Here is a 26,195-nt window from a genome sequence, read left to right as displayed (position 1 = left end):
GTCTTAGAGAAATGGATATAAACACTTGTGTGTATATCAGGATCACCAGGGAGGCTTGTGAAAATACACTGTATTGGATTCTGGCCCCAGTAATTCCAGGATGAAGCCTGATACTCTGTGTCTTAACAGATGGGCAGATGACGCCAATGCTACTAGCCTGGACACTGCATGTGAAGGATCACTTCCTTAGAGAAGTGTGGGTTCCCTGTCGCCAGATCTTTGGACTTCATTCCAAAATTAACCAGAGAATGCATGCAAAAGATGTTAATTAGTGACAAAAAGTTCTTTTCATGTATCACATGAGTCAAACAAAGCACAACTATGGGCAAAGGGGCTTCACTTGGCAGCCTTTTTTTCCATCTAGATTCATTTGAAGGAAGAAAAACATTGTACTAATAAAATTCTTAGGTCCTGGCCGCTGAGCACAATGAGAAAAGTGCACAATATTTTTTTGAAGATTTGAATCAGCATTGCCCAACTCATTTGGACATTCTCTACCTTCCAAAGCATTCATTTTCTGGGTGTCTGAAAACTGTCCTTTCTCTACTAACTACTTTTTTTGAAAAAAAAAAGAAATATCCATCTCCCCTCTTAATGGCCATTGTGGAAATTTTTTACAAGTTTGATTTATCTGTGCCTCAAAGTGGATCATATTCTTAATAGAGCATCTCCATGAGCTATGAAGGGAAGGAAGAGAGAATAATATGAAAGAAAATGTTTCAGATGCCTCTAGTCTCCATTTCTGTCTGTGACTGGAAAATTAAAATAATAATTATAATAGTAATAATAATAATAAAGGAGACAGATCATTACTAAGGCAAAATTAAAAGTCAGGAAGAGTACAAACAAGACACAATGTTCTACAAACTCACCTTTCGACATTCAGCCCATTAATTAAGCAAATGAAAACCAAGCAATTGGGAAATTGCTGCCGGGGGAGGGAAATATGAGCTGTTCTGGTTGCTGGGGAAAACAAGACTGTTGCAAATTAAATATTCACCATGCACACAGGCCACAAGTTTAGCTTATTGTGGAAAGGAACTAAGCAGGAAAGGAACTCTTATTGATAATGTGATCTGAGATTGGAAATGCAGGATAAAGCATCACAAATAATAGTGAGTACTCGATAAGGACCTGAGCTCATAAACCCCTTAAGGATATGGGTACGTTCCACAGTCATAAAATGTCAAGAATGGATTCATCTACTCCCTAATTTTTTTTGACAAAAAGCTCGGTTCTATATATTGGAGGTAAAGCAATAAACAAAATAGACAGACCAGTTTCTTATGCTTAGCAGCATTCTAACAAAGGGAAACCAATAAATCAGTGAATTGTATGAGGTTTTAAAGAGAGACAAGTGATATTAACAAAAAGGAAGTCCAGCTAGGGAGGACTCAGAAGGGCTTGTGAACTAGGTTAGTCAATCCAGTCATCATTGAGAAAGTGATGCCTGAGCAAAGATTTGAAGCAGGTGAGGGAGCAGGCACTGAGGATGTCTGGAGCAAGACTATTCCAAATGGAGGGAACAACAAGTGCTAATGTCCTAAATCTAGAGGTTGCCTTGTGTGACAGTGCAAGTGTGACAGGAGCAGACTAAGAAAGATGGAGAGAAGGTGGCAGCATAGAAGACAGGAAGCAACCGAGGTTACTTCCTGGTAGGATGCTGTAAACTGTGGCTAGATTCTTCTTTTATGAGTAAGTTGGAAGCCATTAGATGATTTCAAGCCAAGGACAACGATAGTCCAACCTAACAATAATAAGCTGAAGAGAAGGATAATCATAGGATCCATGATATCACTTAAAGTATTAAAATATGTTAAACCAGTTGTCAATGATTTGGATATAGGTAAAATTCTGCAGGAGATGGAAATAGTTTATGTATATATATACATACATATGCAAATATGTTTATATAGAGAGAGAATATTATGAACATATGTTATGAAAATATTAAGAGAAAGAGGAATCAAACATTCTGCTAGAATTTTTTTCCCAAGGAGCAGGGAAGATTGGTATATCAATTACTGACATAGGAAAAATTTAAACCAGAATGTAAATTTTTGCTTGAAGAAATAGCAAGGATTGAGTTTTGATCATGTTCAGTTTGAGATTATTAAATAATCACATCATTATTAAAGTAGAGTTGTTGAGATTGTTGGATATCTGGGCCCAAGAGTTAAATGCCAAATATAACATATTAATTTGAAAGTCATTGGATATGTCAAAGTCATTTTAGTACTTAATGAAACTGAGAGATTAACCAGAAAGTGGTGTAGCTACAGAAAATATCTGAGGTATGAATCGTGAACACTCTAACATGGAGAGGTAAGAAAGATTCAGAAGTAGGAGTCTGAGATAGAACAGCTGGTTAGGTGGCAACCAGGTAAATGGGTATCATTGGAAGCTAGATGAGAAATGCTATTTCAAGACAAGAAAGTGATCTCATAGTTCATGTAAGATGAAGGCCAAAACTCAACAGTTCGATCTAATGATGCAAAAATCATGGGTAGCCTTATTAAAACAACTTCAGTTGAACAATGGAGTCCAATCTCTGATTGGAGTGAATTCTGGGAACGTGGGAGGCGGCCAATTAAGAAACCTGAATAGATTTTTTTTGAGAATTTATGATGTAAAGCCCAGCAGAGGAATAGAGGCATGATAGAGGGTAGAGTTCAGTGGCAAGCAAAAGGCCCAGTGCCATAAGAACACAAAGGAAAACAGAAGAAACAAGCACAAAAAGAGAATGCTGTCAAAAGGGGAAATGAGCAGAGAAACCATAACATGTTTATATGCTGTTAGGAATAATCCTGTAGAAGGAAACCAAATATTGATGTGAGTAGAAGTACTAGAACATGTCTTTGAATAGGTATATTTCATAGCCTTTCGCTCCGGACTTTAAATTATAGCTTGAGGGTCAAGTTCAGCCAACTGTTAAGTTGTTTCTGTATTGTTACGGCTGCTTTTACATGACAGAGTTTAGTAGTTATTATATAAGACATATGGCTCCAAAAGCCTAACATACTTACTATGGGATTTTTTTGGGGGGACAGATATATAAAGACAGACAGATGGACAGACAAGACAAGATGGACAGACAGATGGAATAGATAGATAAATAGATAAATAGATAGATAGATAGATAGATAGATAGATAGATAGATAGATAGATAGATAGATAGATAGATAGATAGATAGATAGATAGATGATATGGCTCTCTATATCCAAATACATATATTTATTTTTCAAATTAAATAGCTGTACAGAGGAGCTTCAGCTTTTGATTAAAAAATGTCCACTGATAGAGATGATGGAAACTACCCTCATGGAGTAGAAATAATTCCATGGTATGGAGAATGCCTCCATTTCCTCAGCAATATAGAAGCCATTCGCTAAGATTAAGGACTGTTTATTTCTCAAGCACTTTTCAGCACTAGTTACTGAATTGCTTTAGAGATCTGACTGGGAAGGTTAACATGAACTACAAAAGATAGGTCATTTACACCTATCCACAAAATTGGTGTTATTTTGAGCAAGCTAAGTAACTGATTCATCAGATCAAATTTTCCCTAGCCAATGCATTTGAAGACACAATAGTTTTCTGTTGCTTGCTGAGTTTCAGATTGTGTCCTATCTGCTGTTGGTTTAGGGATGATTCGCGTGGAAATAGACTTTTAGTTCTCTAGCCTACTCCTTGAAGTCTTGCAGCCTAAGCAGGACTGTGTGTAAATTGTGAAAGGCAGATGGCTGTGTGCCAAAAGCAGCAGCTCCTAGGATTGCTGTATATGCTGGCATCTATCTTCAGGTCTCAGGGACCCAGGGTGCAGCTGTTGGGAGACTACTCATTATCTGGAGAATCTCGGCAAGTCCTGAAATCAGTCCCATAAATTAGCTCAGAGGAATACCCGTTTACAAAAGGGGCAAAAAAAAAAAAAAGTAAAAGCCTACTTTATTTTTGCATTTGACAATTGCAATTATCTTCAGCATGTTTTTTTCTTTAGGTATGATTTCATTTCTGATCATCCATGATGAAAATTGAATACCTGAAGGAGTACTCTAAGAAAGATTACATCACATATGATGAGACCAGAAATAAAGACGCCCAGTGGCTGCACTCCCATAGCGCCTCTCCCTCCCCCCACATATGCACCCTCCCTCTGCAGTGGAACTTAACACAGAGGTTGTCTATCACCCTAAAAGGATTTGAGATTTCAGGCTCTGACAGGAAATCCTAAATAGTTTGAGCCCACTGTTAATTACCACCCGGTATGTCAAATTTCATCCAGTTGTTTCCTCAGAGTATGGATTGAACTAGTAAGTGTGCCAATGGGTTGAAACTGAAATAAATGCCTATTGCCTGGTAGACAGAATAAGGAAAAGTTGTATTTTTTAAATCTATGTGAGTATCTGCAGACACAATTGTTTTCAGTCCTTCCTTCTCAAAACACTCAATTCTCTTAAGCCCTTAGTAACAATAAAAAATATTCATTCTTTTTGTGCCGTCTTGCTGACCAAAAGTGAGCTAGGGATTTGGGTGTTTTAGTGAAATATAACATACCCCAAAGGGCCAAATTCTTCCTATGCCAATATATTGCTTTACAGTATGCCTGTCATAGTGGATGAAATTTATTGGCAAATGAGATTCATCCCCACGTTCTGTACTTGAATTTTAGATGAGTGTCAGGCAGGTGAAGGGTATGCATGCTGCAAACTTTCATCTGTTGAAAATGTCACCCATTGTAATGCCTGTATGAAAGTTTAACAGTTCAAAAGTCAAAAGCGATATTTATAATAAAAAGAGGGAGAAAGAGTGACTTGGGCTTCAATCTCTTCCTTAGATAGAGATAAGTAACGGCCACTGCTACTCTGAGAACAGTGGAAGAAAGTGCCTCTTGCTTTCTGTCTGCTGGGTATCTTTGCTGCGTTTGTTAAACGTGAGCTTTTTTGGACACCAGCATTCCAGGATGCCACATAAAGGCAATAAGGTCAAAATGAAGGGAAAATATGAACCTTGAGATACAGAAATGATTGTGATTTCTGACTGAGTATAAGCCCACTCCCCAGAAAATCACATGAGCAGCATCAACCCTACCCACCCACCCACCCACCTCCTAACATAGTACCTCCTTAGCTTTCCATGCGTGGCTGCTGAGGATACTCTAAGTATATATTATTTTATCCCTCACCTTGAAACAGGCATACAGGGGCAGAAGGAAAAACACAAGAAAAGAGAAAGGAAGAAAAGAAAGAAGGGGAGGAGAAGTGAGGAAAAAAAGAAGAGAAAGACAAATCTCCATTATTTTTTCAGAATAAAAAATACAAAAATGTATTCATATGTATTTTTTATCTTCAGGTAAAATATTGGGGGGGGAATACATAGCATCCTTTTAGAGACGCAGATTTCTCCCAATAATAGTAGTTTAATCAAGCAGAGGCAGTTTAGGCAAATGCTTCCAGTGACTAAATTATTAGTAAGGATGCGTGTATGTGTGGTGTGTGTGTGTGTGTGTGTGTGTGTGTGTGTTGATATTGGGGCTTGAACTCAGTGCTGGAGTGCTCTTCTTCAGCTCAAGGCAGACATTCTACCACCTGAGCCACACCAGTTAATTGCAGATAAGAATCTCATGGACTTTTCTATCCAAGCTCACTTCAAACAACAACAATCAGATCTCAGCCTCCTGAGTAACTAGGATTACAGTCATGAATCTCCAAGGCCCAGCTTGGATTTTTAAGTCCCTTATTAGTAATTTCCCTAATGGCTATGTAGTAATATTCTTCATTCAACAAATATTATTCACCTACTATGTGCTTATGCACTGTTTCAATGCTGACAGCAGAGAAATAACCAAAATCATAAGAATAAAGGGTAGGCTGACAATAAATAACTGCAGTGGGAAAAAAAATAATCAAAGAAGTTCCCAGGAACTACTGGACAGTGGAATGGATTTGGAGTTTTAAACATGCTGGTTACAAAGGGCCATAGTGAAGGGTTACAATTTGAGGAAAATGTTGAAGAGTGGGTGGGGTGAGCCAAGCATAGCACAGGCGTGGGCCTCTGTGCTCAACATGTAGAAAGGACAGTCATGAGTCCAGTTTGGCTGAATGGGGTAAATGTACAGGAAGGGATAGTGAAAAATGAGCTGGAGGCAAGGTTGATGGTTGAACCAATTAATTATATGGTCACTATAAGACCTTGATCATTCTGAGTGACACGGTACTATTTTGAGACTGAGTTGTTCAGCCATATTTTAACAGCATTACCCTAGCTGAAGGAAGACAGAGGCTGGAGTATTTGAGGTTAGAGGGGTGGGAAAGTGGTTGGATTCTGAATCTGTTTTGAATTTTTAAAAAAGTAAAACTATTTGCTGTTGGATGCAATTCATGTCATGAGACAGAGATGAGAGCTAATATTGACTTTAAGATTTCTTTTGGGGGGCTGGGAAGGTGGCTCAGGGGTAGAGTGCTTGCCTTGCATGCAAGAGGCCCTGGGTTCGATTCCTTAGCACCACATAAGCAAAAAGAAAAAAGCCAGAATTGGCGCTGTGGCTCAAGTGGTAGAGCGCTAGCCTTGAGCTGAAGAGATGAGGGACACACCCAGGCCCAGAGTTCAGACCCCATGACCAGACCCAAAAAAAAAAAAAAAAAGATTTCTTTGGAATGTGTATTCATTGAGATGGTAAGCCAGTTAGGGTAGCAAAATCCAAAGTTAGGTTTAGATCACAGAATTATGAGCACAAGTAAGACCTCTTATGTTTCTTACAATGCCAAGGGAGAGCAGGTGCTGAGTTCAAGCCCCAGATACCTGTATACATCAAGTCTCTATTCTATGATTTCCACAGGCAAGGACAGTGATGAAGTGAAATCCTCAAAAGCAAAGACAAAGAATGATTCTTGGAGCAGAAGAGGGACTAATAGGATCAGTTAATGTCAAACACCCCTTCATTTTAAGAGGAAGAATTTCACTTGCCAAGGGTTTAAAGTAAAATTGGGAGGTATAATTAAGGTAATTTAAAATGAATCCATTTCCAAATGAGAAAATGATGTTTTAGCAGAATTCAGTCATTACATAATAAGTTAATGAGGTGCTACCTGTACCTAGTTCACAACTCAATTTAAAGGAATGAAGTTCTAATTTAGTCAGCTTTCACTTAGGAAATAAGCAATGTCACTTAACTTCCTAGAAAATGATTTCTTCCCTTTCTGTGTCTGATTGATACACATCTCACTAAGGATATACAAATCTCACTAAGGAGAAACAAATCTTACTAAGTGAATACATTTATAAAATAAATCTCTTATTTTAATTTGGTCTCCTCAAATGGAATTATTATTTAAACATAAGCAGCAATATCAACTATAATTACAGAACCTACTTGTAATATAGTTTATAGTTTATAGTACACAGTACTGAGGCAGCTACAAAGAAATAATTAACACTGGGATTGGAAGGATTAGAAGGCATAAAAACAAGTGTTATCATAAAATGGTGTGGTTGGAAGTCACCATTCCAGGAATGTTACAGATTGGCATGAAAGTTCTAGAGGGTTCCACATTTGAACATTGAATTAAACATTGCTAAGCTATACAAAGAAGCAATGATGCAGGAAACTGAGATGAGAGGAGGAGGTCTCCTTAGATATTGCAAAATATATAGATGATCAGTAGATGGTATGCACATATATGCATATCATAAATGTATTAGTTATATTTATTATAAAATATTATATTTGAGCCTCACAATGACATAAATGTAAACCTCATAAACTTCTCATTGTGAAAACTTCAAGTAAGTGTCTTTCTCTTCAACTCTGACAAGAATATTCTTTTGGATGATCTTTACCTGAAACTGCAACCATAGAATACCTGAAACAAAATAATTTACTAAAATGTTTTTTTAAAGAAGTTTATATTAACACTTTCTAGAGACCAGAAGTACAAGATTAGAAATCATATCTAGGAAGGACGTCCAGAGCTGAAAACATGATAGAAAACCTGGTGGACCAGCAGGTGCATACAGAGAGACATAAAGAGAGTCTTCATTATCAAAACTCACTCTCATAGTAACTAATCCGGTCCCATGTGAATGAGACCTCTCTTACTCCTGGGAAAATTAACCCAGTCCTCCCAGATCCTCCTCCCAAAGCAACACTAACCTTTCTTAATGACTTAATTAATGAACCCATTCCCCAACACCATCACAATGGCAATTAAATTCCAGCATGAATTTCAGAGGGAAAAAATATATCCAAATCACAGCCAGGGGCTTTCCTTTTTTCTATTCAACAGTTCTCTTAGCCTTCATTTTAATTTGGCTTCACTTCATTGATGTTTCCCTCATTTGGCAGAAGAACAAGTGTTACCAGGACTAGGACCTACTATATCTCCCACATTTCAACAGTGATTCAAAAATGTGGGTCCATGTACATCTACCTACCTATTTATAACTATTTGCTATCTATCTATATCTATCACATATATACATATATGTTTACGATGCACACACATGTATGTTATACCCACATATATGTTCTACACATATACATTATGTGTGTGACTAACACATACTTCAAATTTAACAAATGTTGATATTATGATATAATTTATTACTTTTAAACATATATATACATTTAAAAGATTACATTGCTTTTCAGTGGAGATTAAATCAGTCTAGGCTGTGATTCTTACTGATCTCATTACATTTTTCACAAAAAGCAAGTTCTACTTTGAGGGGTAAATAGTAATAGTGTATCTATTTTTACATGATTAGGGGATAGCGACTAAGGCCTGAGGGCTAAATCTAGCCTACCATCCATTTTAAGAGGAGAAAAAGGGGAAAATGCAAGAAAGCAATGTATAGCCTACAAAATTAAGAAGAATGAGAGAAGGTATAGATAGGGGAGTGATGGGTGAGAATGTTGAAAGGGGTGACACTGATCAAGATACATAGTATTCATAAACTGCCTTGTCAAATGGAAACTCCTTTGTGCAATTACCTAAAGATAATAACAAAAAATAAAAATAAAGTAGCCAGTCAAAAGCTGTGGCCTAGGACTGAGTCACAAAACAAACACAGTCTAGTCCTACTTCCACAACAAATATTAGTCCAATATTAATCAGACAAATAGACTAAGTCAAAAACTATAAAGATGGTCATTATGCATGAAAAAGGTAAAGTCATCAAGATGATATAATGATTTCAAATATATATGGACCTAACCTTGTAGGACCTAACTATAGAAAAGAAAATATTAATAGGCCCAAGAAACAATAAAATGTGATATTTAATATTATGGTACCTGAAGATGTTATTGCACTGAGAAATCCACTACAACAATACTACATGATTGATTGTCTCATGTCATTTTCACATAGAAACAAACTTTGGCTCATAGTATTTATGATGTGTTGAAAACTGTCATTAAGAATGGATAGGAAGTTGATGATTTAGCTCAGCGAAAGAGAAAGCCCTGAGCTCAATACTCAGCTCTGAAAAACAGAGTGAGAGAAATAAAGCAAAGTTAGAAAGATAGGAGAATCTGAATGTTGATGTCTCATGCTTGCAATCCTAGTTACTTAGGAAACTTGAGATATGAGGATCATGGTTCAAAGACAATGTGGACAGGAATGTCCATGAGACTCTTATCTCCAATTAACCAAAGGGGAAAAAAGGCACAAGTGGAAATGTAGTCAAGTGGTAGAGGGCTAGCCTTGAGCAAAAACACTAGGAACTGCACCTAGACTGAGTTCAAGCCCCAGGATGGGCACCACAATAACAACAAAAAATGGACAGCCATTAAGGAAGAGTAATAAGGATGGGACAAATTTGATCCAAGTATATCACATGCATGTTGCCAATATCACAATGGAGTGCCTTTGATCAGTGACTTATGTTAGTAATTTTTTAAAAGAATAAATAAACATAGAAATCAGGAGAAAACTGAAATTTTTAAAAGAGAATGGTTGTAATGGCGTAATCCTAGCCACTTACTTAGGAGACTAAGACTTCCTGAGGAGCACAGTTCAATGTAAACTAGAGCAGAAAAGTCTGAAGTCTATCTCCAAACTCAACAGCAAACAGCTAGACTAGAGATGTGGCTCAGGTAGTAGAGCAGTAGCTGTGAGTAATTAAAGCTGAGCACATATGAGTACACAGAGAATGAGGAATCACCCTTCATTGTAGGCTGGCCAGTTTTCATTTTCTTTGAAGCCAAAGAAGACCCTTAGTGAGAGAATTTAGCACAAACAACTACTAGAGCTGTGTTTATCATTTAAAATTGCCTAATTTAGCCACTTTGGCCTGGCTAGCAAAGTAGAAAGATGAATACATATTGTTCTGTTCAAAATATATTTACCATATTGGAAACTTTTCTGTGACTCCTTTTGTATTTATAATGTAAGGAAAATAGTAAAATGTGTTCAGTTACTGAAGGTAGTGTAGCAGTTTCCTATCAAAGCAAGGGAAATAAAACCTTTATTTACATGTAAAGAACCTTTCCTTAGGAGGAGTCCCTGGGGATTTGACTTTAATTGTATCACTTTTACCAATAGCATGGAGGGAGACCTAAGGCCATCCAAATGGAGCCAATTTGTCTTCCTGGAAGCTGAGCTAAAAGCCTATCTCATGACTGAGCAGTATTTAAGCTAATGCAGGTGGGATTTACATTTTTCAGGAATGGACAAATGAGGTCTTCAGTTTGGCAACAAACCTGCTGGCCCAAAACATGTCCAGGGATGCCTTTCTGGAAAAAGCGTAAGTCCTTCTAATTTTATTGCTAAGGGTGTTGCTACTTCTGAGTCCAGTTCCTTTCCCCTTTGTGAGCCTTTTGTTTAGGTGGCCCCAGCTTCTCACATTAACAAACATAAATTTTCCTCCTGTTAGAGAATGGATACCCTCACTGTTTGGAATTGGAAGACTTCCAAGAAAGATGGCTCTTATTTTCCTCTAGGCTGCGCATTGTGTTAGGCCTGAGCTGAGACTTAATATGAATGCCTTTGACATACCATGAGAAGCTATGTTCAAATCCAGGCAGCTGTGTTCACAACTAGAAATGGTGAATTTCAGAGACTCTCGGCTGCTGCCTTTACCTGCCTGTGTCTTCTTAGTTATGAATCTGAGGAAGACAATGAGTAGCATTCATGCTTCTTGTTTCTCAGGTCAGATCTCTGATGAAGGCCTCAGTAATTTTCTGCCTACTTTAATCAGTAGACTGCTGTCCATCACAGATGAGCAAGAAAAGAGCAGAGAAAGGATACAGAGGGAAAACAGAAAGGAAAGGGAGAGGGAAAGTAATGCAAAATAAATTAGCAAATTATTTTGGAATTGAAACCACTTTTCTAAAAAAAAATCGTCTGCTCAAAGAAACCACATGAGCAGCAAGGAAAGTTGGTTGTTGTTCCTTTTGGAAGCCATGGTCATCAAGGAGGTTGGAAAGTCTTTACATCAAAACAATGAGCATTCCAGACCTCATAGCTTGGCCACACTTTTTTTGCTTTTCTACCAATTCCTTTTTCCTTTTAGCTCCAGCACTTCATTTAAAATGCTTCTTTGAGGGACCATTTCTCCTAAATGAGTTACCTTAAGATTCCTTCCATCCTTGCTTTTCCTTTCTTTTTTTCCTGTCTCTGATTCAAGCACCCTTCATCCAACAGACATTTCCAACGTGTCCATTCTTCCAGGCAAAGTGAACGGAAGGAAACAAAGAGAAGTAGGACATAAACATTTCAGCCCTGTATATACTTAGAAATGGGATAAATGGGTCTCAGGGTGTATACAGTATTCCACATTTGCATACCCATCAGCAGGGAGGGAGAGCTCTGTTGTCCCATTTTCCTACCTGTGTTTCCATAAGTAGTTCAAGAGATCAATATAGTTGGTAGATTACATCCACTAATGAGAATGAACACTCTAAAATATAAAGCTGATATAAAATATAAATGCCCCAAGATATAAAGCTGAGTGGAAAGAAAGAAAGCCAAATACAAAGGAATATGATTATCATTTTTGAAAGGTGATAAATAGGCCAAAATTATCTATGATTCTTCACATCAGGAAAACAGTTCCTTTGATGGACAGGAGGGGGGGTCTGAGAGGAGATTCAGAGTTGCTGTTAAGGTGACTCTTGTCTAGTTCTTGTTTGGGGTATCAATTTGTAGATTCAGACAGTTTGCAAAAATTCAGCAACTGCCCATTCACATAGACTTTTTTTTTATTCTGTGTGTTGTATTTTGCGATAAAACTCTGCTTAAAGAGTGAAACCCTTGCCTTTCTGCTCCTTCAACAGATACACAAAACTAAAACTACAAGTCACTCCAGAAGGGCGTATCCCTCTCAAAAAGTAAGTTTCACAAGCATGTCCCATGATTCATTTGCTTTTTCTCCGAGATTTGAGTGTGTGCCATGCTCTGTTTGGCATCTCCACCCTCTGAAGTGGAAGCATGGAAACGTGTGGGAATTCTATTCTTCTGCAGTCATGTCTCACATCAGAGCAGCTGGCCCCCTCAACACATTTCCTGTGGTATCATTTTCAAGAAATACCAAGGCAGAAAGTGGGTGGGGAGAGTAGGAAGGGAACCTCATTGCTAAACCCAGAAACCACTTGAGATTCGCATCTATTTTAGGAGTACAAACTGAGGGCCTTCAGTGCCTCTTGTTGTCCTCATGGCTTGGGCCTTCAGAATGGGTTTGCAAGCCTGATGCTCCTAGGAGCCAGACAGGAAATCTAAGAGGCAACAGCAGGGGCAGAAACAAGAAGGAAACGAAAGAGCAAAACCAGTCCAAGGGAGCTATCAGCTCACCTCCACCACGTACATGTTAAAACTAGTGAGTTTGGGACATAGGATTTTCTAATGTTTCAATAAAACATAGATAAATTCAAACCATTGTATTAAATTATCCAGAACGTAAGTTCTGTTTTATTTTTAATTTAAAAAAATTTAGTAACCAAAGAAAGTATATGTGAAGACAATGTTAGCTAAAAAGCTTAAAAGCTCCATGTGAGTTTCTGTGAATTAAAAAAAATGTTAAATTATCAGTAATATAACACTTTGGGGGGTACCTTAGGGCAAAGATGTGAAAGATTCTTAGTTCAATGTTTAGCATGAGATGTCCCTTAATGCCAAAGTTTTTAACTGAATAATACTGATAGTCTCAACATGTTGATATTCCATTGGACACTAATGTTTAAAAAGCATACACACTGGTCTTGGAGAACACAGATGCAGACATGACAAAAAGGGCATGTACTCATACTTATCAAATAGGTTTGATACAGTGTAGTATCTTAAGTTGGCATCTTCGGTCAGTGTGCTGGAATGTTGCCTTTTAACCAGCTCTCCCCTGTGTGTTTTCACTTCACAGCATATATCGCTTATTTTCTGCCGACCGGAAGCGAGTTGAAACTGCATTAGAGGCGTGTAGTCTTCCATCTTCAAGGGTGAGTGTGTTGCTTAAGAAGGACCCCACTGCACAATAGCTTTTAATAAGTCACACTAAACACACAGAGGCCCATTGTCCCAGCAGTACCTGACATAATATTCTGCCACTGAGAAACTGCAAATATTTGTTAACATCTGCAGTGTACAAGATGACTGTTAGATTCTTTCATTCCCATAACGCCAATAATTCAACCTAAAATTCCCCTCTCTTTCCATAGACTTAAATCAATAATTGGGGCTGAGGTGAGTCTCAGTGTTAGGGCACATGGTTAGGATGTAATAGGCCTCAGTTTGATTCCTAGCACTGGGACTGCGGGAAGGGAGGAAGAAAGAGAGAGAGAGAAGTGGGGAGCAGAGACGGAAGTAGGATGTGAAGAAGGGAGCAAGGAAGGGAGAGAGGAAGGAAGTCAGCAATGCCAAAAGTTCACTATTATCAAGAAAACCATTTGTTAAGACAATTCACATCTATCATTAACAAAAAGCCTTTTCTTTATGTCGCTTGTGATTTTTAGCCAAAGATAGTGTAAAGCTTTTATGGTTAGAAAGAGAAATACTAAATTTACTTTCTACTTTTAAATTTTCTAGTTTTAGGATGTGGAAGTTGCATACACAATTAGTATGGCCATGCATATTCGCAAATAAGTAGAAAGCACATGGTCTGCAGAGCTCTAGTCAAAGGTGTCACTGGGAGAGATGCTGAAGCAATGCATTTTGGAGATTTCCCATTTTCCTCTTAGGTGGTCAAGTAGGGAATCCTCCTTCCTGGCCTCACTCCATATATAGTAAAGGCACTCCATATATATTAAACACCTAGAATATGGTCACCTGCCTTTATTTCAACACATATCTTCACAACTGGATTGAAAGGATTTGTTCCCATCGCATCGAAGAGAACAGAGTCCATTGCATAAACTTCATTTTTTTCATGCTATATGCAGAACTCTCCTTTCTCCCTCAAATTATTTTTATCCCAGTTCCCAGTATCTAAGCAACAAGTAAGCACTTGCCTGAGGACAACACCAACTTTATAGAAAGGCTCTGAGCCCCTGGAAACACACTACGTACGTTCAAGTTGCAATAATGCAATTGTGAATCCTCTTGAATTATTCAAGAGGAAAAGGTTCTGAGAGCCATTTATAACATTTATCAGCCAATTCTTGTGAATATTTTTCAAAAAATAAAAGTTTAATAAAAACTTTGATAAGGCCACAGGAAAAAATTCTCTAATGACACTTTTCCTTTGGTGTTATTTAAGACTAGACACAGCTGGGCAAAGTGCTGTTTCTGTACCTTTCTGTCATTCAGTCATTCTGTCTTTCTGTCTGTCTCTCTCTTTCTTCTCTCTCTCTCTTTCTCTATCACTTCCCTTCCATCCTTCCTTTGCTTCTATCCTTCTTACCCTTCCTTCTTTTCTTCCTCTCTTCCTTCCTTTTTTATTGGCATTTCTAGGAATTGAACCTAAAGCCTTTATATATGCTAGATAAGCCTTCTGCCACTGAGTTGAATCCCCAGCCCTTTCCTTTCATTTTAATAAGAAAAATGAAGTGCTTGAATGTGCTTGCTTTTGTGCTTCTGTTCGTTGTTGGCATGGAAAAGCTTTAACAATGAAAGCCCTGTCACGGATTCAATAACTGTTCCTGGAGCCCTGACTACCTGCCTAGAGACACTGAGCATGTGGTGGTGCATCAAATGAAGTCCAGGGTGTCAAGAACTTCATAGTCTTCCAAGGAAATCAATCAGTAAATACATCATCAACTGCATTTTTAAGTTAGGAGGAGCACTATTAAATAATGAAATGCTGACACTGAGAATCATTCCAGAAAGAAGTCAGTACACAAAACTCCAAGGCAGAGAATTTACTGGATGGGAGCAACTGAGAAAAGACCATTATATTTAATTATAAAGGAAAGGTATGAGATGGGATTACTAAGACGTGCAGAGAGGGTTGGATTTGTAATCACTTCTTATTTTATCTTTTCTGGAATCATATTGTGTACAATGCAGGGATATAAAATTTTAACTTACACACCTAGCTAAAGGAAAGAAGGAATAGAAAATGAAGCTGACAAGAAAATCAAAGCCACCTATTCATGCTCAGTAAATTACATTTTTATAAACAACTGAATTCTGATGATATAGTCAATAAACATAAATTGAATCTTGGGAATCTACTATATCTATTATAGGTTCAAACTTTCAATTCAGTTTCAACCAGAGACACATTAGAAAGAAAATGAAATTGAAATAACAAGAATTAAGTTTAAATTAGAAAGAACACTGTCTTTAGAAAACTAAGTATAATGACTTTTGAAAATGAACTGAAGATGTTTTTAAAATATAATAAACCTTTATTATAGTTTAGAAAGATCATTATTCACAGTAAAGAATAATTTATCAGAGGTCTTGGTAGAATTTAATTCCAAAAACCAAAGACAGTTTTAGAGCCAGAAAATAAATGTTTTTGTGAACAGACAATAGTATATCAACATTATATTTTAAGTCCTTTGATAATTTCATATCTACAAAATGGCAGAAATAGTCATGAACTAGCTGAAAGTTCCCAGAAGAATTAAGAAGATGTATTCCACAGATAATGGTAACGGATTCTGTATAAATAGGAATCTGTGTTATAGCCAGCCATCATTCTAACTACAGTTTTATTGTGTTCTGTAAATAGATACTTTACCAGAAACACAGTGGATATCCTGTTGAAATTTTTTGAACATTATCTTTGTGCACATTGTTGGAGATAATTAATATACTTGAACTTGTACCCTGGCTGACATGATCCATTGCAATAACACATTCCTGAAGAGGATATTCCTTTGGAGATTACTGTGGCTCACCTCAAGTCACCCTAATTGTTAAAAAGTAGTACTATGCCTAAAAAGAGAGATAAAGCAATTACTGTCCTTCTATTAATATCTGAACATATTTTCCAGGGAGACCTTTGAAAGTCTTTCCAAATTCAGAAAAGTATGACTCTACCCACAAGCTTTCTGAGACCTGAAAATAATTTATTTGTACTAAATTCCCCGGACTGAAGGCTTATTAACTTAAACAGAACTCAGTGACAGTTGGAATTGTACACTTGCAATAGCATGGCCTTGTGTGGTTATATTTTAATGAACTAGATAAGAAGGAAATGCATATATTTGTTTTAAATACCAAAATTTCCTACAATTTGTCTGTGCTCACATATAATACAGAGCAGAACTATTTTTGATTTAAAGCTATTATACATCTTACTAATGAATAAGGTGAATAAAATTTACTAAGCAACTTCTCTTAATAGCCGCAGTTTGTTGCTCTTTTTCTACACTTTACATCCATCAGTCAGAAAAGATCAGTTTTGTGCTGTGATGCTTGAAAATTACAAGTATCAAATTTCTGTTTTAAAGCCAGCTTGAGAATGGCACATTAGAAGTGAGGTATTTGTAATTATTTCCTAGACTGTTGCTAATTCAACTTTGATTTATAGTTTTAGAGTATAAAATATTGAAAATGAGTTAATCTTTTTGTTTAATTTACTGGGGAACAATCCCTTGGCTTATCAAGAAATAAGATCTATATGTAGACTTTATTCATTAGAGTCATCTTTAATAAATGAATAGCTATAAATCACAGTTGTGAATGCTAAATACCTGCTCATAATAGAATTATTGCTTTAAATCTAGGAATATATAAAGGGGAAAGTTCAAGCCATCTTCCTAAAATTAAAAGTAGTTTATGGTAGGAGTTGTAGAATAGAGCAACGCAGCTTCTACATGTCACAAACCATTCTCATATAGTGTATTTATTCATGTAATAAATGCAAATCATATACTTATTAAATGTTATACATTGGAAATGCAGCATTTAAGAGTGACACATAGTGCACCTTGCATACATCTTTAGGTTAGCAAGAAATAGAATGATTCTCCACAAAGGAGTGGACAATATCCTTAAGTAGTTGTTGAAATATGAGACTGGCAAGGTGTGATATGAGAATAGGTTCAAGATAAAACCCAGTCAGGGGGAACACAAGGCTATCTAACCTAACAAGTGAAGGAAGAAACAAGAGAGCAGTTAAGAGGAGGAAGACCATTATTGATATCCTCAGATAAAATCAATTTATGTGTGTGCTGGGAGAGATAAAAGTGGCTAGGAATGACCTAGACTTAGTAGAGAAAATGAGAGAGAGAACACACTTGGGATTCATAAGATTCAATCAAGTTGGGAACACTTGAGTTGGCCAGCGGTACCACTGAGTGTTTTTCTGCAATTGATTTTAAATCATCCTCTTCTCTGTGTCTCATATCCAAAGAGTGGAGAGTAGATAGTCTTTTCTGCTGTCTAGAAAACTAATTTTAAAAGTGTGTGTGTGTGTGTGTGTGTGTGTGTGTGTGTGTGTGTGTGTGTAAGAGAGAAAGAGGGAGAGAGTGTGCAGAGAAAGGGGTTTTATTCTGTTTATAAATAAAATGGAACTTTCAAAACCTATTTACAGATTGTATTTGTACCCATTTGTGTCAAAACATCAGTAAAACAATGCTTGAGAATTTCCTAGTGCTCTTGGATTTGACTCATTGTGCTCATGATTTGTAAACAGCCCAAGTCTTTTGTTCATTACTATATGTTAATTATACATAAGAATTTTGTTGTGCTATTTCCACTCACGTATATAAGATACTTCAGTTAAATTCACCCCCTCCATTGTCCACTTTTGTCTCCTCTCCTGCCTTTAACAAATCTGTAGTAGGTTTCACATGTGGACAAATCCAAGTGGTCTGACGCTAGTAGTATTAAGCATCTAAGTAAAATGACTTAATGTGTTGCTTGGTTTTCTAAAAATTCTCATTTGCAAAATGAGAATAGATTCAATAAAATGTAAACAGATTTAGTAAAGGAATTATTACTTCACTCATTCATTCCCCCAAATGGGTCTCTCCTATTGCCTGCCAAGTGCTGAGCTAAATTTTCTAATCTATTAGCAAGCAATGTCCAATTTCAGACAAAATTTCAGTGACTTTTAGAAATGTCTATAAAAGTACACCTCATAACCTATGAATATTTTCAAATGAAGGGTGTTTTCCTGGGTTTAGTGGCTTATAAGTAAACATATCCTAGAAACGCATATCTAAAATAGGAAAGCTCTGTGCAATACGTCCTTCCTGCTAACAAAAACTTGAATAAGTGCTTCCGGTTTCCATGGCAGCCCAACCAAACAGAAGAGCTAAGCCAGAAAAATAGCCTTTTATATTAATGATTTGCTTCCTAAACAATAGGACCAGGAGCAATGGGTGACAAATAATCACATGCGCTATTCTACTTAGGAAAACTGCTTTACAACTTACAATGTAAAACAGATGGAATATGGTCTGAAAAAAAATGACACAAAATTGGAATGTATGTTTTCCTTTAGACAATGCCTAGTTCTAAGGTCATCACTTTTCAAAAAAATGACTTATTTAAAAAACCTGATTTCGCATAGCACACTAAACCTGTGGCTCACTCACGTGATTCTAGCTACTTGAAAGACTGAGAATGGTAGGATTGCAATTCCAGGACAGCCTGGAAAGAAAATTCTAGAAGACTTTGCCTTCACAGGTGAAAACTAAATGTGGTGGTACATGCCTGTGATCCCGGCAATAACCGGAAACCTAAAGTAGGCAGATCATAGCTCATACAATTTCCTGGCCAAGAAGTGAGACCCTAACTTAAAAAACTAGAGTGAAAAACAGTGCTGGAGGAATTGCTCAGCAGTATCACACCAACCTAACAAGATTGAATCCTTGAGTTTAAGCCCTAATAATGCCAAAAAAATCCAAATTACAACAACACGCATATACTTCATGCCACTGTACACTTTAAAATGGATAAAATACTAATAATGGCTAAAATACTAGTTTAGGTATATCTTATCTTTAAAAAGCAAAAGGGATGACATTGTCCAAAAGGAAATGTACTCTTCAGCTGACTTACATAACTGTAACACATTGGTTAATAAAGATTTTTTATAATAATAAAAATGAATAAAAAATTTAAAAAGCCAAAGAGGTGCACTAGGAAAAAAGAAATCTGAACGCAAAGCATTTCTGCCATCCAGATCCTGTCTTTCTGGGTCTAATTTATTTTAGTAAATGTTCTTAGGAATTTCCTTAACATCCCTTACCAAGAGAATGCTTTTAAACTTAAAACTAAAAAGCAACAGAAAATAAAGGTTTGGATACCATCAAGTCAATGTCCAAATAATTATTACAGTTGGCTTCAAAAATCTGTTCTATGTTTACCCTGACCTCCTAGAGGAGCCGGGAATGAGGGAGAAGAACAGAGGGAGGGGAGGAGGGAAAGAAGAAGGAAGAGAAGATAGAAAGAAACAAGCAGAAAAAAAAAACTGGGATGGAAGAAGGTAGGGAAAGAAATAGACCATTGGAAGCTGGGCACTGGTGGCTCAGGCCTCTAATCCTAGCTACTGAGGAGGCTGAGATCTGAGGTTCACGGTTCAAAGCCAGCCCGGGCAGAACTCTTTCCCAATTAACCACTAGGAAACCAATAGTGGCGCTGTGGCTCAATGATAGAGCGCTTGCCTTGAGCTGAAGATCACAGGGATGGCTCCCAAGCCCAGAGTTCAAACCCCAAGACCGAAAAAAAAAAATAGACCATTTGCTTACCTCATTGTTTTTTATTTCCCAGAACGATTCAATACCTCAAGAGGATTTCACTCCAGATGTGTACAGAGTTTTCCTGAACAATCTTTGCCCCCGACCTGAAATTGATAACATCTTTTCTGAATTGTAAGAGGATTCATTTTATCTGCTTTCTTTCACAACTTTCATTAACACTGGGGATAGCTAGGGCTGAATTTTGAGCAGATGAGAGGAAACTGGGCAGATGTTGTACAATGTATCTGAAAATCTAGGCATCTGGGAGATTTGTTGGGCATGGTCACGCACTCCTGGCCCTGGGGTACAACCTCTGCATTAATGGACTGGTGCTTTCTGTGATCTATCACTGGATATTATTGTTTATGTATGCCCCGAGGGCTCTATGTGTTTAAAGATCACAATGTTGTACAGAAAGGTGTCTGGGCAAAGAGACAGCAGGCTCTGATTGTCAAAAGATTGTCTGGGAACTGCTCTGAAGCATTAGTGAGATGAGAACTTTGTCTTACTAAGAATCTTGCCAGCATAAAAGGCAAGTTATGTTATTTAATATTAGAAATCATAGGATTGCGTCCATTTCTGGTACATACCTATAATGGTCACTGCTCAGGAGGCAGAGATAGGGAGGATGGTGATTCAAGGCAAGCCTGGGCTAAAAATGTAATTCCTCACCCCAACCAATAGCAATATGCATTCCTGTAACGCCAGCGGTATGGAAGATTAAAGTCAGGAGTGTCATCATCTGAGAGATGACCCTGGGCAGAAAGCATGTCGAAAAACGAACTTTATAACTTTGGTGGTGGGGGGAAAGGATTGGTTAGGGGAAGGTTGGGGGAGTATGGGAAGGGATGGGAAGGGGAAACAAAGAGGAGGCAACAATGCTTGATAAGAAATGCACTTGTTATCTTGCCCATGTAATTGTAACAGTACTTTCACAATAAAAAAAAATATTTTAAAATACAGCAAAAAAGAGTTGGGGGATAGGTAAATTTGTAGAATGCCTGCCTCACCTGCCTGAGGTCCTGAGTTTAGAGCCTAGAAACAACGAAAGACAGACAGACAAAAGAAATTGTACATGTGCACAGATGGACAATACTTTTTTAAGCCTAGAAATATATTGAACAAAAAACATTTGTGAATTGAACCAAGCCATTTGTGAGAAAGTAGCACTTTGCCTAAATTGATGTACCTATATCTACCCAACAATAGAAAAGCAATCCAAAATTAATTTAAAAAAAGAGAAAGACAAGAAACTACTGAAAGTAACTTTGTACTTTGTGTCATTTTGTTCTGTGATATTCACTGCCATGAAATAGTTACTTCACATCTGCAATATTTATACTCTTCTACTGGTCCTTGAAGTTTCGAAGTTACACTCTTGTAAAACTATAAATGTAATGAAGAAAGTTTACATTATTAAAATAAATGAATAATAAATACATTTTCAAATGATTAATTAGGAGATAATATGTTGATGACTAAACCATAATTTTAGTGTTATTATAATAAAAATTCAATTCAGACCACTGTGTTCAAAGTTCATCTTCAATACCTTCCATACAGTGTTTACCAATTGTAGATCTTTTTCTGGGTATTTGATTTGTCAAAAAAAGGGCATTGGGTTTTTATGATGGTGATTACCAAAGATAGTGTGTGGCCCTAAGGATCCAGAAAGTATGATGTAGTAGTACCATGTTTTAGGGAAAAGTAGGAATTTCAATATAATATATACTCTCAAGTACGGCCAGATTTTGTTTCCCTGTAGTAAGATACATAAATAGACTTGGTGAGCCCATTGCTGAGAGCTCACACCTGTAATCCAAGCTACTTAGAATGCTGAGATATGAGGATTATGGTTTGAAGTCAATCTAGACGGAAAACCCATCAGATTCTTATTTCCAATTAACACCAAAAAGCCAAGAAGTAGAGCTGTGGTTCAAGTGGTAGAGCACTAGCCTTGAACAAAAAAAAAAAAACAAGAAGAAGAAGAAAAGCAAAAGAAAAGAGAAACAAGAAAGAAAAGAAAAGAGAAAACAAGAAAGAAAAGAAAAAGAAAAGAAAAACCTCAGACAGTACCCAGGCACTGAGTTAAAACCCTCATACTAATATGCACACAAAAATTGAAATTAATTAATAAGTAAATACTAAAAAGACTTGGTGAAAAAACATTACCATTTCTTGATTTTTCTTTCTAATTGTTTTAGTGGTGCCAAAAGCAAACCATACCTTACTGTTGACCAGATGATGGATTTTATCAACCTTAAGCAGCGAGATCCCCGGCTAAATGAAATACTCTACCCACCTCTGAAACAAGAGCAAGTCCAAGTATTGATTGAAAAGTATGAACCTAATGATAGTCTCGCCAAAAAAGGTCAGTATGCTCGTTCCACACTGCAGAGAAGGCCTGATTCCCTTCTCAGGGGAGGCAGATTGGGGTGTGTATCTCAGTGTAGGAGTTAGGGCTGGCAACATTCACTTTTCCTCTTTCCTCTGCCTGATTGCCTGATGAACTGAAATCACTGGGGACTCAAGCCAAAGCAGATTTTATTCACTTTAATGAGCGACTTGTTTTTGGCTGTTATGTGTATGTATACCTATGACAAGGTTTTTAAGTTTATGGGCTTTTAACTTTTTATTGTAAAGGGGTTACAGTTACATAAATCAGGTCATGAGTATAATCCTTTGTCTTATTATTTGAATATGTTTTTTCAAATTTATGTACAATTTTTCTCATACAGGAGATTCAGTAACTTAAAATTTTCTCTTTTGGGTCTCTTTCTAGGAAGTTTTGTAGAGTAACACTCAGTTATTCTTTTTCTAAGTCTCTGAAATTGAAGAGAATATTCAGTCTACTAGACTTTTCTTCTTCAACGTACACTATCAATAAATAGTTCCATTTGAGGAAATATTATGACATTTGGTTTTATATATAATATATATTATATATAATATATCGAGAGAAAGGGTGGGATTGAGTATTAACACAAAAATAATCAAGCATAAAAATTGACACTAGACAGTTCAAAGTTGTTTATTGAGACTATATAAAACTTTTCATTTTAATTTTTTTGGTAGTACTGGAGCATAAACGGGAGTCAGGCTTGCTAGGCAGGTGCTTTACTACTTGAATCATGCCCTTACTTCTTTATTTTTTGAGTGAGGTTTTGTGTATTTTTCCAGGTAGGCCTGAACTGCCTAAACTGTGATCCTCCTATTTTGGCTTTCCCTATGACTGGGATATGAGGTATATCTCATTACACCCAGTTGACTTAATGAGATGAGGTCTTAATAAGTTTTATCATGAACTGAAATCAAATTTGGTCTTCCTGACCTATACATTACAAATATATAGGTTTTAGGCATAAACCACAACACATGGCCTATATTTTCTTGTCTAGAGAAATGTCACCAAAATAAGATTATGAGAGTTAATTTCTGAGTTTTAATTATATGTGATACCATTGTTCCCAGACAAGATCTTTAGCATTTTCTCAGCTATTACAATTAAGTCTCATTTGAGTTGAAATATCTTCAAAATTGCTGTGTTATTACTAATATAGTTGAAAGTGATCATGATGTTCCATAAGAAAGTAAACTGAATACATTTAACCAATTTTACAAAAGAAATAAATTGCATATTAAGCCAGGCACCAGTGGCTAACACCTGTAATCCTAGCTACTCAGAGGGCTAAGATGTGAGGATTGTGGTTCAAAGCCAGCTTGGTCAAGAAAATCCATGAGACTCTTATCTCCAATTAACCACCAGAACACCAGAAGTGACACTGTGGCTCAAAGTGGTAGCGTACTAGCCTTGAACAAAAGAACTCAGAGACAGTGCCCAGGCCCCACATTCAAGCCCCACAATCATCACCACCACCACCAACAACAACAAAAAAATGTGTGTTAATATATGAGCAGGTTTTTTTATAGAATCACAAATAATTCAATCAAACTTATAGTTACAAGTGAGAATAGTTGTCATAAAAAGTAAATTTTAAAATCTTTTGACCCTGTCTTTATTCTAGAATTGGTCTTCTAAGATGAAAATCAATGTATGTATTACATATCATATAAAATCTTCTTGTTTTCTCCATGTGATGAATTTTATTTTATTTATTTATTTTGTTGGTTACGGGGTTTGAACTCAGGGCCTAGGCACTGTCCTTGAGCTTTTGTGCCCAAGGCTAGTGCTCTAGTGCTAGTGGTCTATCACTTTGAGCCACAGCTGCACTTCTAGGCTTCTGGTAGTTAATTGCTGATAAGGGAAGGGATAGTAGGAGAAAAACAAAGGAGGGGGTAACAATGCTCAATAAGAAAGGTACTCATACTATGTTAAAAAAAAGAATTTTACAACTTCAGGGAGGGAGGAGTGTGGAGGTGGGGAGGGAAGGGATACTAGGGGAAAAACAAAGGAGGGGATAACAATGCTCCATAGGAAATGTACTCATTACCTTATTCATGTAACTGTAACCCCTCTGTACAGTATCTTTACAATAAATAAAACAATAAAAAGAAATATACTCATTACCTTACTCATGTAACTAACTCCTCTGCACAGCATTTTTATTTTAAAAAAGAGTCTCATGGACTTTCCTGCACAGTCTGCTTTGAACCACGATCCTGAGAGCTCAGCCTCACGAATAGCTAGGATTACAGGCATGAACCACTAGTGCCTGGCTTTTGAATGTAATTTTTATAGGTGATACTTTTTTTAGTTTCTAATTTATTTTCTTGATCAATGCCTTTGCTTTCTTACTATTATTGTTCTTACCATTTCTGTGGAGGAGAAGTTGGTCAAAAGAAGAAAATTAAGCCAGCACCAGTAGCTGGCTCTCACCTCTTATCCTAACCCCTCAGCAGGCTCAGATCTCAGGATTGCGGTTCAATGCTATCCTAGGCCAAAAAATCCCTGTGAGACTCTTATCTCCAATTAACCATTCAAAAAGTGAAAGTGACACTGTGGCTCAAGTGGTAGAGTGCTAGCCTTGAGCACAAAGAGGCTCTAGGCCCTGAGTTCAAACGCCACAACTGCCAGGAAAAAGGAAAAAGAAGCAAATGACCTAACAGTGTGTCTTAGAATTGCCAGACCTGCCCACCAAGCCTAATTAGATATGCTACCTAGTCTTCCCAATGTTACTTTAATTTCTTCCTGTCATCACCTTATCTTCTTTTTTTGTTTTTTTTTGTCGGTCGTGGGGCTTGAACTCTGGGCCTGAGCGCTGTCCCTCAGCTCTTCAGCTCAAGGCTAGCACTCTACCACTTGAGCTACAGCGCCACTTCCAGTTTTCTGATGGTTTATTGGAGATAGGAGTCTCACAGTCTCTCCTGCCAGGGCTGGCTTTGAACCACGATCCTCAGATCTCAGCCTACTGAGTAGCTAGGATTACAGGCGTGAGCCACCAGCGCGCGGCTAACACCTTATCTTCTTAACAACAACTTTGTGGGAGAAGCTTTTGCCTCCCCTCATACCACACTGCTTTTGGCCCAGGCTGGTGCCAGATACCTCCATCCATCAACCCCTGATGTCTCAAGGGAGTGGAAGGTACAAAGGAAAAACTATGATGGGTTATTGTGAAAATGCTGTGATGCTGGAGAAAACAATTTCAACTCTGATGGAAATTAATATAAGGACTCTTAGCACTTGCAAGATGATTTGGTGCCACATTGTCATATTTGAAGAATTCCATGAGCACAACAGGAACACAAAATTCACATACATTTTTAAAATTCTCTTTTTTTCCCATGAATTTCCTGCAATACCCACTTAATCAGTATTATACAGCAGTGACACACACCATTGTTTCTACTAAGGGTTTAAAAGCTGAGGCTGGCATTGTTGCTCACACTGTCTTGGTGCTTAACCTCTCTGTGCCTGCCTATCTAGATGTATTTTCTGATATCAGAAAATAAATTTTAAAATAGAGGGGTTTTTTCTGGGGAGGGCTGTTGGGAGGAAAAAACTGGGAAGAAAGCAAGGGAAGAGGTAACACTGCGCAGAAAGAAATGTGCTCATTACCTGACTTATGTAACTGTATATCACCTTTACAAATAATTTACAAAAGAAAAAAAGCAGAGTTATCAGTAAACTTAATACATCAAGCTGACTTTTGTTAGTGCTTTGT

The 26,195-nt window shown here is 37.2% G+C and overlaps 1 protein-coding gene across 2 annotated transcripts in view; it reads left to right on the top strand.

Moving 5' to 3' along the window:
- The window catches only part of Plcb1 (phospholipase C, beta 1 (phosphoinositide-specific)), a 614,138-nt gene that overhangs the window by 410,854 nt on the left and 177,089 nt on the right, over positions 1–26,195 (top strand). For both annotated transcript variants that reach the window (XM_013011003.1, XM_013011004.1), the window contains exons 5-9: positions 10,669–10,748; positions 12,280–12,333; positions 13,356–13,431; positions 20,105–20,205; positions 22,278–22,444. In XM_013011003.1, coding sequence (XP_012866457.1) covers positions 10,669–10,748; positions 12,280–12,333; positions 13,356–13,431; positions 20,105–20,205; positions 22,278–22,444 — 478 coding nt within the window. The remainder of the gene's footprint in view (positions 1–10,668; positions 10,749–12,279; positions 12,334–13,355; positions 13,432–20,104; positions 20,206–22,277; positions 22,445–26,195) is intronic.

This window comes from Dipodomys ordii, unplaced genomic scaffold (assembly GCF_000151885.1).
Source record: "Dipodomys ordii isolate 6190 unplaced genomic scaffold, Dord_2.0 Scaffold13, whole genome shotgun sequence".
Classification (NCBI taxonomy): domain Eukaryota; kingdom Metazoa; phylum Chordata; class Mammalia; order Rodentia; family Heteromyidae; genus Dipodomys; species Dipodomys ordii.
This window is presented reverse-complemented; position numbering and strand designations above follow the sequence as displayed.